This window comes from Perna viridis, chromosome 2 (assembly GCF_037379345.1).
Source record: "Perna viridis isolate PV_CMFRI_1.1 ecotype Kerala chromosome 2, ASM3737934v1, whole genome shotgun sequence".
Lineage (NCBI taxonomy): Eukaryota > Metazoa > Mollusca > Bivalvia > Mytilida > Mytilidae > Perna > Perna viridis.
The window spans coordinates 56018319-56031325 of record NC_142446.1 but is presented as its reverse complement, the minus strand read 5'-3'; the positions used below and the strand labels follow the sequence as shown (position 1 = coordinate 56031325).

At 33.2% G+C, this 13007-nt stretch overlaps 1 protein-coding gene across 1 annotated transcript in view; it reads right to left on the bottom strand.

Moving 5' to 3' along the window:
• LOC148626139 (uncharacterized) overlaps nucleotides 1-13007 on the bottom strand; it is a 61652-nt gene that overhangs the window by 31445 nt on the left and 17200 nt on the right. Inside the window, exons 11-18 of the mRNA XM_088569851.1 lie at nucleotides 12601-12663; nucleotides 11775-11927; nucleotides 8879-9098; nucleotides 7373-7678; nucleotides 6223-6303; nucleotides 3921-4018; nucleotides 2750-2950; nucleotides 1508-1676 (exon numbers count right to left, since the gene is read on the bottom strand). Of these exons, the coding sequence (XP_088425977.1) occupies nucleotides 1508-1676; nucleotides 2750-2950; nucleotides 3921-4018; nucleotides 6223-6303; nucleotides 7373-7678; nucleotides 8879-9098; nucleotides 11775-11927; nucleotides 12601-12663 (1291 nt within the window). The remainder of the gene's footprint in view (nucleotides 1-1507; nucleotides 1677-2749; nucleotides 2951-3920; nucleotides 4019-6222; nucleotides 6304-7372; nucleotides 7679-8878; nucleotides 9099-11774; nucleotides 11928-12600; nucleotides 12664-13007) is intronic.

Here is a 13007-nt window from a genome sequence, read left to right as displayed (position 1 = left end):
GACGCACATCATTTGTTATAGGAAGTCTCAGATATTCATGTGTATTAAACATGGTTGTACCTACGTTTTAAAGCTTCAAGACATAAGAATAATAGATAAAATGAACAAAAAAAAAGAACAATTCAATGCATTTTATATCTTTATCCAGATTCAGCTGTCTACAACAGTAAAAAAAGTTATGAAACTTTAAGATAAACTTTTTGTACCTTATCTCAATAGGAGTAATCTACAAACATACTGCCCAAGTAAATTTTAATCTGTGAATACAAGAAAACAGCAGATAACAACATCTGGGATTTTACCACCTATTACATAAGGGAGCAACCATTTGATTTCTGGAGTTGGGGGGAGGGGAGCTAGGATAAAATTTAGTGTCCAGGTATTTTGTTCAGTACAGTTTCTGACCAGACTTTTTTGTTTTACTCTAGCCTTGAAAATACCCAATTGTTCATCCTGGATTTTTTTACCATATCTCATCTTCCTGCCTTTTTATTTCAAGTTTGATTCCACCCCTTAAAAATCAAATGGTTGCTCCCTAATGTAAAAAAACAATAAGTATCATGGTCATGTAAAAAGAAAAGATGCTTCTATCACAGGCTTTTCATCCCAAGGAATTGGTTGAATACTAGTGTAATAGATGACATTACTTTCATTAAATTCTATTCTTCAGTAAAGGAGGAGTTGTGGATTATAGATCATGAATGGCAAAGCCCATGTTTTGCTATGGTATCCCCACTCCCCCCCCCCACAATAAAAAATCATTCAGATCAATACCTGAAATAGGAGGGGCAGTGAACCATCTGATATACTTAATAAAGAATCCATGAAAGATGAGGAGGTGTACTGAATCCGAGAAGGGTACTCTTCTGTGCAACAGAAATACAAACAGAAGGACTGATACCCTTATCCCTACATATCCCTCCTTTTAACAAGCATATATTTTATCAGAAAAAAAAAGAGACATAATTCCTTGTTTCCAAGGAAAGTTCTCTTGATTATGATACACTAGGACATATAATAACAATATTTATCATGCATGTATTCTACAAATGTGAAAATAATTACAACCGTTGATAGGACGAGGATCTTATGACTACCATATAATTTGTAATGGATACTTTATGACTTATCATATAATTACGTCTGTTTTTCCCCACCTATTCACATATTTGAAAGCTGGAAAATGGTACCTATCATCTTATATATAGGAAGTGCCCCCACCCCCCCAAAGGAAAGGAGATGGATAAACTAACCTACAGCGCAGTCAAAAATATTGTACCTTAATACTTCTGAAGTGTGACAAAAAGAACTAATATTTACACATAATAAACAAACTATCAATTATTAATACAATTCAAATGAATTGAAGAAGTCCATAAAAAACAAAAACTTTCATAAAATTAACTCTTTTATATACAGTGAAATCAGTCTTAACAGAACCCCTTTAGACTGCAGAATATATATTTGATATAACCAACTAAATTACCATAAATAAAATAAAGCTTACCCTTAGCTCCAGGGATACCATTAACTCCAGGAAATCCAGCCTGACCTTTTTCTCCTGGGTACCCATCACGTCCTGGAAGTGAATCTCCTTTTTCACCTTTGAAGCCTGGTTGTCCACGAATACCAGGCAATCCATCCAGACCACTAAGTCCATCATTACCAAGATCACCCTATAAAAAGTCCAATTCAAGTTTGTTTTCGCCTACAAAAGCGTATGTCTTTCCTTTTCAAAAGTTCAAACTCCAAGAAAATTCAGTGGAGCATATAGTCCTGGTAATATGCATCACTACAAATATCCTAGCTACCTTCAAAGTTTCTCAAAATTTAGTGCAGTAGTTTCCAAGGAGTTGAGATGAACAAACAGACATATAAACAGAGCAAAACAATAATTCTTGACAAAAAAGTAAGGCGAGAGATCATTCACAACATAATACTTTACCCCATGTATAGAATATCTATTATCAGAAAATCTTTATGGTAGTTTTCTCTGCTTTGACTCTGAACAAAACTGGGGATAAACATATTTTTTAGAATATAAAATAATTTTCACCATAAAATTGACTATTGACTCAATCAACATAACACACACTGAGTTGTACATAGGCATAATCATGTTGTAAATGAAATCAAAGGTCATGTTGAAATTCAAATAGAATATTTCTGTTACATTTCCAAAATACTGTTTATAATATACGAGCAGTAAGTTTCAGTCTAGTGAAGAATCAGGCAAAATGGAAAAATCTGGAACCTGGATGTAAAAAACCAACTGATGTGAAAACAATGATTAAAATATAATGAAAGGTCGTGTGTAGCAAGATACTTGACAATCACTGTTGCAAGTGGTTAATAAATGACAAATTGTAAATTTCAATGATTAATATTATCAAAGTCTCGTTTAGCTCAGATGACATATTTCAAGTGAATTGTGAAACAATTTCTAAAGTGGGTAATTGTCAAGTAATAAAATAAGTTTTTATCTAAAATGACTGCCATTTTGTACCCTCTACCACTGGATATGGTCTTAAATAAAATCATAAGAATCTTAGAAAATTGACAGATTTATCTGCCACTGAAATAGTCATTTGCAGTGCATTTCAATTAAACTATAATTAATTTTACCAAAATGATATGGTAAACCTTGTTTTAATTCCTTAATTCTAATGGCATATATGTTACATATTACACTGTCTAAGTAGTTGGTTATTTCAATAACTGCCTGATTCTTACAGAGACTTGGCTTTACCTTCTGTCCATTTAACCCAGGTAATCCAGCGGCTCCACGTTCTCCAGGTTCACCCGGACTACCATTCATTCCAGGTAATCCAAATCTACCTGGTTCACCGGCTTCTCCTTTGTTTATACGATTTATTTCTGTAATGATTGCTTCACCTTTGAAACCTTTAGGACCGAGAGCTCCCTCTTCACCAGGGTATCCATTTAATCCCTATTGTTTAGTCAATACATTCATTTAAGTACTAGAAAGTTTATTGCATGTAAGAGTATGAGAGTTTTAAGAATATTAAGTAATGCTTAGACAAATATTGCAATAATATTCAATATGAACAAATTTGATTTTACATGATGTTCAAACTATTAGAAACATATTTTGTTAATAATGCATGACTGTTAAACTTAAAAAAATATATTTAGAAATATTAAAAAAAAAAACCAAAAATGTAAACAAGCTCACAAAAAGAAGACAACCCCTTCATATTGACCCAAAATATGTTTTACCTTATGTTGGATAATCTCCCCTTGCAGTGACTTGAAGTTTACATTTCAATGAAAATCAATGGAGCAGTTTAGGAGAAATTGCACTTACAACATGTAAAACTAAAAATCTCCATTGAAATTGGACACAAAATAAGCAATGAACGCAAGTTTTAAGTAAATGTATAATTTGGACTCCTATTCTGATCCCCTTTATGGTCAATATCAGTTTTTCTTTTGTTGTAATGAACCCATACCTACCAACTTCAAAAATCCCCAAGGGTTTATATAGGCGGGATATGTGGTTGTTGCGCTTTTGAGATAACAATCATATAGATTGTACTAGAAATTGACACTTCGCAAGAGTTATGGTTCTTGATTTGGTTTCATTTGGTTGATTTTGGTGGGAGATGAATGTATGATTTTCTAAAAAGTGCAGATCTGAATACAGAGATGATTATTGTTATGCGAAAGTACAGCAAATGTAAACTGAAAAAGCATCGTTTGTTAAGTGGGTTTTTCTTCACCATGAATCACTTTACCATTGGCAGTGTCTGAATTTTATGTGGACTGGTACTTCAAAATTCTCTGTAGTTAATTCAAGATACTGTTCCCTTAGCTTCCACTGTAATGTCTCCAAGCTTATTTCTGTTGACTTTATTATTGTGAAGAATAGATGTAAATGTATTTAAATTTAGACATACCGGTTCACCTTTAGCACCAGGTAAGCCTGCAATTCCTGGTTCACCTATTTCTCCTTTAGGTCCAACATATCCAGGTAAACCATCTAAGCCATCAAAACCTAAATGAAACATGTTTAGACATCAAGAAATCTCCTTCTGATTAACTACACACAACTCTGCTAGCTCATAGACTCTGCTATTCAGGATGTGAAATAAGTCACATGGCATGATCACTTACTCATTACAAATCCTCAAAGCTGTTTCCGGTGCATTATATTAATTTGCATATAGGGGTAGGGTTTAGCGCTGAGTGTGGCAGAGGTGTAGACCTATAAAATGGCAATTATACCCTAAGCTCAGGAGATTGAGTTGCTATTTAAGGAGGTAGACCTAGGGTGGGGGACACAACTCTTAAAAATCATTGGAATGTTTGTATTTAGCAATTTACATCAATCTTATGTAAGCATCTAATCAACTTGGATTCATTTTATTCAGTTTCAAAGAAAGCTTGAGACGCTTTGGTGAAATTGAATATAATACAAACATAACACTGATTTCATGAGTTATATCCCTTATCCTAGGTCTACCTCCTTAAGCTTGCTTTCCTTGTACATGTATTTTGTTACATATTGAATTTGGCTCTGAAAAAAATAGAGCTGCGGACAAGAAAAGGATATTAAAAACTTAAAGGAAATGGGAAACTCTTTCAACATATGGGTTATACAGATAGTCTTCACATAATACAAGAAGAATCTGAAGTTGATTGTCCCATTTTGTACTAAATTATTTGATTAGAGGGAATAATTGCTCTAAATCTATGGTTACAGGAGGCAGCCATCTTTGCTAAAAAATAATCTCCCTCTCTGCAAAATTACCAGATGGCAACACTAATTATAATGTAAATGTGGCAATATATTTAATGAAGTATTTTAAGTGTCAGTCCCTGTAAAAATCAGGCAATAGATGAAACATGGTATGAAAAACCCATCATTTTAATAGTGTAATTTGACTATTTGCACCATCAGAATCAAGAAAAACAAACAAGATTTTCCAAATCATGCTAGACCGTTGAGTTACAATTTCATTGAAATGCACAGAAAATGAACATTTTAAAGGCAGATAACTGTCAAAAATCTCATTTTTCTAAGATTCTATTGAAAAAATTCTGCACAAAGCCAGTGATGCAGAGATCAAATAATGGTCTTTTCAAGTAGAGAAAGTATCTTTGAGTGATATTACATTGTCAGATTGGTGGGATTTTGATATGCATGTTTCTGATTTTTCCCATTTTGCCTGATTCTTACTAACACTTACACTTAAGTAAACATTCCTAAAACTGTAAAAAAAAATATACATTTTGGTCACCAATAACTGATGAAAGCAGTTGTGGTTGTGAAAATTTAATTAATATGTAAATGAAGTTTACATTTCTGTTAAATGGAGTACAAACAAGATAATAGTGGAACAAAAACAGCAGTATTATAATTCTGTCAACACATCACACAAAATATATACGAATATATATATGCTACACTGTTCCATCAGATCATATTGATAGAAGGAAGATAATGTAAAATTATAGAAGGGTCTGAACAATTCCCAACGATGTTAGAACTGTCAAAATTGCGAAGCAGATTTTTGGTCGTTCCCTCTGTGGAACTCGAGATCGTACCGCTGTGACATCTATGGCAACACCACCTGCACACAGTGCAATGCCCTAGACCCCTCGGCCAACTAGGGGGAACATTTGGGGAAAGACATTCAAACTTGATACAGCATTGAAATTTACTGTGATTAAACATTTTACATGTACTCAAATTGGCTCTTTATACAAGTAGATCAAGTCACAAACTCTAAAATAAATCCAAGCATTCTTTTGGAGGTATAGCACATTGTGGTACAATTTAAAAGAGATACAGTTCTCTTAACTCAAGTTATCACCCACATATCAATTTACAACCCAAAAACATTAATGAGTCTTAATATGGCACCTTGTAGTACAATATGAAAGAAATTCATTCAGTTTTCTAAAGTTATTGTCTGGACACCAGTGAAATATTTGTTTCTGGCCCATCTGGTCCCTAATTTCTACTTGGTTCAAGTCATAAATCCCTAAATTTCATCCAAACCTTCTTTTGATGGTATGGAACCTTACAATTTTGATTGATTGATTGTTGTTTTTTAATGCTGTTCCAGTGACTAGGGCCATATCAAAGCAATGGCATTTACAATTTTAAAGAGATACAATTTTAAAGAGATCTATTTCTCACTTCAAGCATGAACCATTATACAATGATACATAATTAAAATAAAAAAAATTTACCTGGAAGTCCAGATAATCCAGAATTTCCTTTTGGACCAGGTAATCCAGCAGGACAGATTCCACAGTCATCTCCCTTTGGTCCTGTTGAAACATGAGTAAAAAATTTTAATAATTTGTATCAATGGCTTGAAACCAAAAACTAGTTCACATTATCATAGAATCTTTATCACAATATCACAGGGTTATTTTTTTTTTTTGCTCTGTATCTTGTTTGTTTGCTTGACTGTATCATTGTGGTACATTGGGGTAATGTAAAACATATTTTGTAAGATTTATTTTGGACTTGACATGATTATGGCTTGGATAAGTGTTCTGTATTTTTGTTGGTACCACTATCAAAAGAAAATATGGCGTCTTTTTTTGCATTTTTTTCTAAGAATAGCAAGGATGATTTCAAAAAGTTATGAAATCTTTAAAGATCTTTCATGCTTTAACAAAATAAGAAGAAAAAAAAATTTGGGTCAGAGTGCTTGTTTTATTAAATTATAAGCATTTAAAATTTTGGCCAAGGAATTTTTCTAGATTTTCCATAGGTTTTATTTTAGCAGGTTTTATCTATTAAAAATTCTGAAGAAATAACAAGGATTTCATTAAAACTTATTAAATTATATAATAAAATATTATTATTAAATTTTAAGGTGTATTCCATGAAATTATGAAAAGAAAAGTGGGGGTCACTTGGCAAAAATTATTAATGCTATGAAATGGATAAAACCAGAGGAGTATGAAAATCTGACAAAAATGTCCAACCATGACCAGTGAACATCCTTAAATCATCATTGAACTGTGGGTTTCATTTTCTTTTTTTCTATCCATTTGCATACCTGATCACCTTTGAATAGATCAAGTGGGAGATTCTATCCAACTGACACTGTCAATTTTTTATGTAAAAATTCAATTAATTAGAATTTTTTACAGAAAATATAGTAGTTGAACCAAAAACCTCCCATAAATCTTACATTTTTATTTCGGAGGTTCCAAGTTTTTCATAGATTTTATTGGAGTCTCCCCCTAATGTGGGAGGGTTAAAGGTATAACTTTACTTTACTCTTGTTACATTTGATACACTTAAAATATTTGTTTGATTGCATTAAATTGACTAAGGTTGATTTTTTATTATTAGTTTTTATTACAATTATTTAATAAATACCTTTCAATCCAGGTATTCCAGGTAGACCGTCAATACCAAAGTCTCCGACATCACCAAGTTCACCTGGTAAACCAGTAGCACCATTAGGCCCAGTTATATCTAAACCTAATCCAGGAATACCAGCTAGACCAGGCAAGCCATCTTCTCCAGGACGACCAATCACACCTGGCAGACCATCCCTACCAGGACGTCCCCTGAATCCTGGTTCTCCAACTACATCACGCCCAGGGATACCTTCTTCTCCTACTTGACCTTTTTGTCCGGGTTGCCCAGACTGACCAGGTGAACCGGGTCTACCAAAGGTACCTAAAATATACCCAGTTGAACTATATCTAAGTGTAACAAATCTGGTTTGAATACAAAATTACCATTCTGTTACCTATTTTATTATTATTGTGACATATCACTAGATTCAGCAACATAAGCTGCCATTTGCAAAGCTCAATTATTTTTCTTACAATGATAAATTTGTAAATCAGCAAATGAAGCAAATTCTGATCACCAGATCATTATAGATTAATAATCATTCATATTGATATATAGATCCCTTCACTACTGGTACACACTTCAGTCACTAGATCATCAGAGATTCTATAGATTCTTTCACTACAGGTACACACTCCAGTCACTAGATCATCAGAGATTCTATAGATTCTTTCACTACAGGTAACACTTCAGTCACTAGATCATCAGAGATTCTATAGATCCCTTCACTACTGGTACACACTTCAGTCACTAGATCATCAGAGATTCTATAGATTCTTTTCACTCCTGGTACACACTTCAGTCACTAGATCATCGGAGATTCTATAGATCCCTCCACTACTGATACACACTTCAGTCACTAGATCATCAGATATTCTATAGATTCTTTTCACTCCTGGTACACACTTCAGTCACTAGATCTTCAGAGATTCTATAGATTCTTTTCACTCCTGGTACACACTTCAGTCACTAGATCTTCAGAGATTCTTTTCACTCCTGGTACACACTTCAGTCACTAGATCATCAGAGATTTTCACTCCTGGTACACACTTTAATAACCAGATCATCAAAGATTATTAGATTATTTAAGATTTAATATTAGATGGCCTGTCTCTGGTCATCTGCAGTAAACTTCCTCTTAGTAGAATCATGCAAATTCTGTAATATGTGATACACCCCCAAAAAAGGCTACATATTCTTAGTTTTGTAATCAATTTGCTTTATTGGTTTATATAATGAAATGTATAATTATTCACTCCAATCTACCTGCTGTTTGGAGATAATCCATATTGAAAATCCAACAGTTTCTATTGTATTTTAGTGTTATTTACTGTTATTAATCTAAAAAAAACAAGGGTTACATGAAAAGTCACATGTTAATTTCATTTTACTATAACATTTTAAACAAAATATCAAAAAATAAAAATATGTAGGCTTTCCAACCATGAATAACATTCTGCATGATTTTTATTTGAAGAGCTACTTAATAATTCTATATAACCTACAACTACTGGTACATACCTTGTTCACCAGGTTCACCTGGCACAGAATAACCTTGTGCTCCTCTAAAACCAGGTAAGCCGTCAGGTCCAGGAGGTCCTGGGGGACCACGAGATCCTTTAATACCTGACACTCCATCAAGCCCAGGAAACCCTTTTTGTCCCTCAAAACCAACATCGCCAGGTCTACCCTGAGGACCTGGCTGGCCACCCAAAGCATCGTTTATTTCTCCTGGTAGACCCTAAAGTAAAAAAATATTTCATAACTATGTAAAGTGTGTGTGGCATATGTAAGTCCTCCAGTTATCATTTGCCAACATATGCAAAATTCTGGAAAAAATGTAAAGTTTAAGACTCAAATCTGAAGTATAACCAAATATCCATGTAATTTAATAATCAATAGAAAGTACCACATCAGAATGATATAATACAGTGAAACCTGTCTAACCTTAACCCCCTTTTTGACTTTAAGTGTGAGTCCCTGTAAGAATCAGGCAGTGGGTGAAACTAGTATGAAAAAAACCCACCATTTTGATAGTGTAATTTGACTATATGCACTATCAGAATTAAGGAAATAAGACAAGATTTTCCATATCATGTTGGTGCACTGAATTATAATTTCATTGAAATACACTGAAAATGAACATTTCAAGGGCAGATAACTCTGTCAAAAACCTTATTTTTCTAACATTCTATTGAAAAATTTCTGAGCAAAGCCAGTAATGCAGAGATCAAATAATGGTCCTTTCAAAGAGAAAGTATCCTTGAGTGACATTACATGTACATTGTCAGATCAGTGGGGTTTGATATGCATGTTCCTGATTTTTTCCCATTTTGCCGGATTATTACAGAGACTAACACTTAATATTGGTTTGGTTTAGACAGGTGTCTGGTTTACCAAGGTTCAAAATGTAACTTAATATGAAAGGACTTCATGGTTCATATAAGTGGTAATTAAGATCAACAGCTCTATAGTGTTTCATCTCCTATGTAGAATCAGAGGAGTTGATATTAAACGTAGCCAATGAACTTAAATATTCCCTTATTGTTATCTTATCAAATAAAGAATAACAAAAAATTTGAGGTTTTCGATATACCCAGTACATATCAATGGAAATCTCATTATCATTAGGAACCACAATTTGTGTTTTGGCCTACCCACGAAAACCATAAAAAATGATTTTAAAAAGAACTCTAAAAAAAGGTTTGTTCAACAGTGTATAACTACCCAAAGGAGACTTTTGTACATTACTTAAAAATGTAAGAAATATGATGCATAAGTGGGCTTACACAAGATACAGATCAACAAGTTGTAGCTGCAAATCAAATTATCTTAATGTCCCCAATACAAAATGGCAGGGCATAATGAAAAGTGCAATACAGAAATAAAAATTTCAAAACATGAAATAAGGTCAAGCAAGAAAAAATAAAATAAATAAGTTAGTCTCAGTAACAAATTCTTAATGCATGATTTTTACATATCAAACCAAGATTGATATATAATTTTATCTAGTTTGTTTAAATATGACTTACATACAGGTCAAGCTTGAGAACATGAAGGCGCAACACAAAGCATGGGAAGTTTGGCCAAGAACAATATGAAGTTAAGACTTGACACCATTGTACAGGAAGTGGATATCAGAGAGCAACTAAAAAATTTACAAGGTTTGCTTCATTTATATAAAGCCCAATACAAAATTTTAAATCAATCCATTCATTGGGTGCTGAGAAAATTGTGACCAAAGTTTAATGGATGGACAGACAGAATGGTTGAATGACAAGGTGATTCTAATATACCACCTACTTTATGAGTGGGGGTATAAAAATACCTGTGCTTCTGCTAACATACTCTAAAAACTAGGGTCAGTGGGTCAACAAACTTCTTATTTTATCAAATTTTTTTGAAAAATGGTTTATTTTGGAGACACATTTAGATTTTACCAGTGCTTGTCAAAAAGTTGGGGAAAAAAAGCATTAGCGTTAGTAAGATTATCAGAGACAAAGGTCACTTTTTAGGCCTTAATACAGGATCCCACAAAGGGACATGAATCTGTGCAAAACAAAAGAGTACAGAGGATGAATAATTGAAACAGAATTTAATAAAGAATAAAAAGGTCAAAGAGGTAGCCTGGAAGCCAGGGTAATATTTTTGTTCCACAAGTTTCTCTCAAATATAACCTTGGTCACCAGTGCGAATATGGCATTATTTTATTTACTTTTATACATTGTAATGTCAAATGTTTAAATATTTTTATCAAATTACCATCTTTCGATACAAATGCATGATAATTAAGTTAATTTAGATAATTTCATCTTTTTTAAAAATTTTATTTCATAAGTGGCAATTCACTCATTTATCGTGCATATCCATCGCTGGTGACCTGGGTCTATATTTATAGCGATCCAAGGGTCACTTGTAATATTGACCAGGGAACCAGATTAGTCAAGCATGTTACACAAGAACATAACTCAACTATTTTCATACTTATTAATATTTGGAAAAGTTCATCTGGGAGATTGGGAGAGATTTAGAAATAAAAGTAAAATATTCATGTAAAAATTAGATTGTTAAGTGTTTTCCACAGTAAAAATATACCATAAAAGTACTTTAATGACCAATTTTTGTGGCTAAGGGAAGAAACACAAGTTTGTGGATTCTTAATTTTGTGGTTTTGAAGTTTTCAGAATACAAATCAATGAAAATCTCCTATTCGTCGGGAACCAAATTTCGTGGTTTGGGCCTACCCATAAAAACCATGAAAATTGGTACCCCATGAACAATAGTACTTTCACAGAAGTAATTTTGATCAAAAATCTTCAACACATCCTATATTCACATGTGAGATATTTCAAATATAATATTATGGGAGGGTAAAGAGGTATGTACCCTCTTAAGACGAAATTTAAAAATAACTTACAACAGGTCCTTCGTCTCCTCTTATTCCCTGCCTACCAGTGTCTCCTCTAATACCCTTCACTCCTTTACTTCCTCCTGGTCCACCTCTCCCTTTGTCACCTCTCTGGCCTTTTAATCCAGATGCGCCATCTGGACCATCTTTGCCTCTCTTACCCTGAAAAACAGTTGGTTCTTGCTTATAGGCTGGCATGAAATACAATGTTTTAAATCAAGTTAAGCATGAGATTTAATGATAGCCAAGTAAAAACAGATGCACTGATTCAGAAACTATATGGCATTCTGGGATTGCTATTGTTCATAACATTTCTAATTGGTCAAGATGTATTTTACTAGTACCGGTACACTCTAATAGTGCAACATTGTTTACAAGGATGAAAATTGAACTGATTAGTCATTTCCCCTTCCCTCTTACCAAAGGTGTTGTAATACAAAACTGTAAATATTTTATTCTAGGTTGTTACCGGTATTCAGTTTTCTTTTTTAGATTTTTGAAAATGTGAAATTTCTTCAAATATCTATCTCTGCAGTTTCTTAATTTTCTTCTCACCATTTTTTTATGTTTTTCTTTCTGTTCAACATATTATACGGGCCAGTAACCTACACTTGGGCCATTTCAGTATCAGCTAAACTTGCCAGCTTGAACAGTTAGACAAATTTTCTGATTTTCTTATTTCTACCACACAAGTTTGGATGCACCTTTTGATCAATATAACAAAATGGCAAGTAAAGTTCATTCTGAACCCAGTTCAGTTTCTTAAAATATTGTCCACTTGCAAACTTGGACAAATTTTCTTTTTACTACCCATGTAGATGACATTAAAACTTACCCTTCTACCATCAGGACCCTGTTCTCCAGCTGGACCCTTCATTCCATCCATTCCCTTATTACCCTGAAAGTAAGAAAAACATAAATGAACAATTACAGATTTTGTCCACTTATCTCATGTCCTTCAATAAAAAAAAAAAAAATTACAATGAAATCCTTTTTGGACTAGAGCTTATTCAGTTAAAACAGGGAATCAGTTAAAATACATTTCAACTGTTCTGAAGAAACTTTAATAAGTGTCTGGTTTAGAAAGGTTTTCAGTTTATTCAGTTTATTGAGGAGTAATCATGGGAAAGAGTTCTGTTTAGACAAGTTATCAGTATAAACTATATTTTTTGTTGCATGTACTGTACTTACATATCATCCATTATGGATTTGATTTCAGCATTAAGAATAAATATGTTTTTA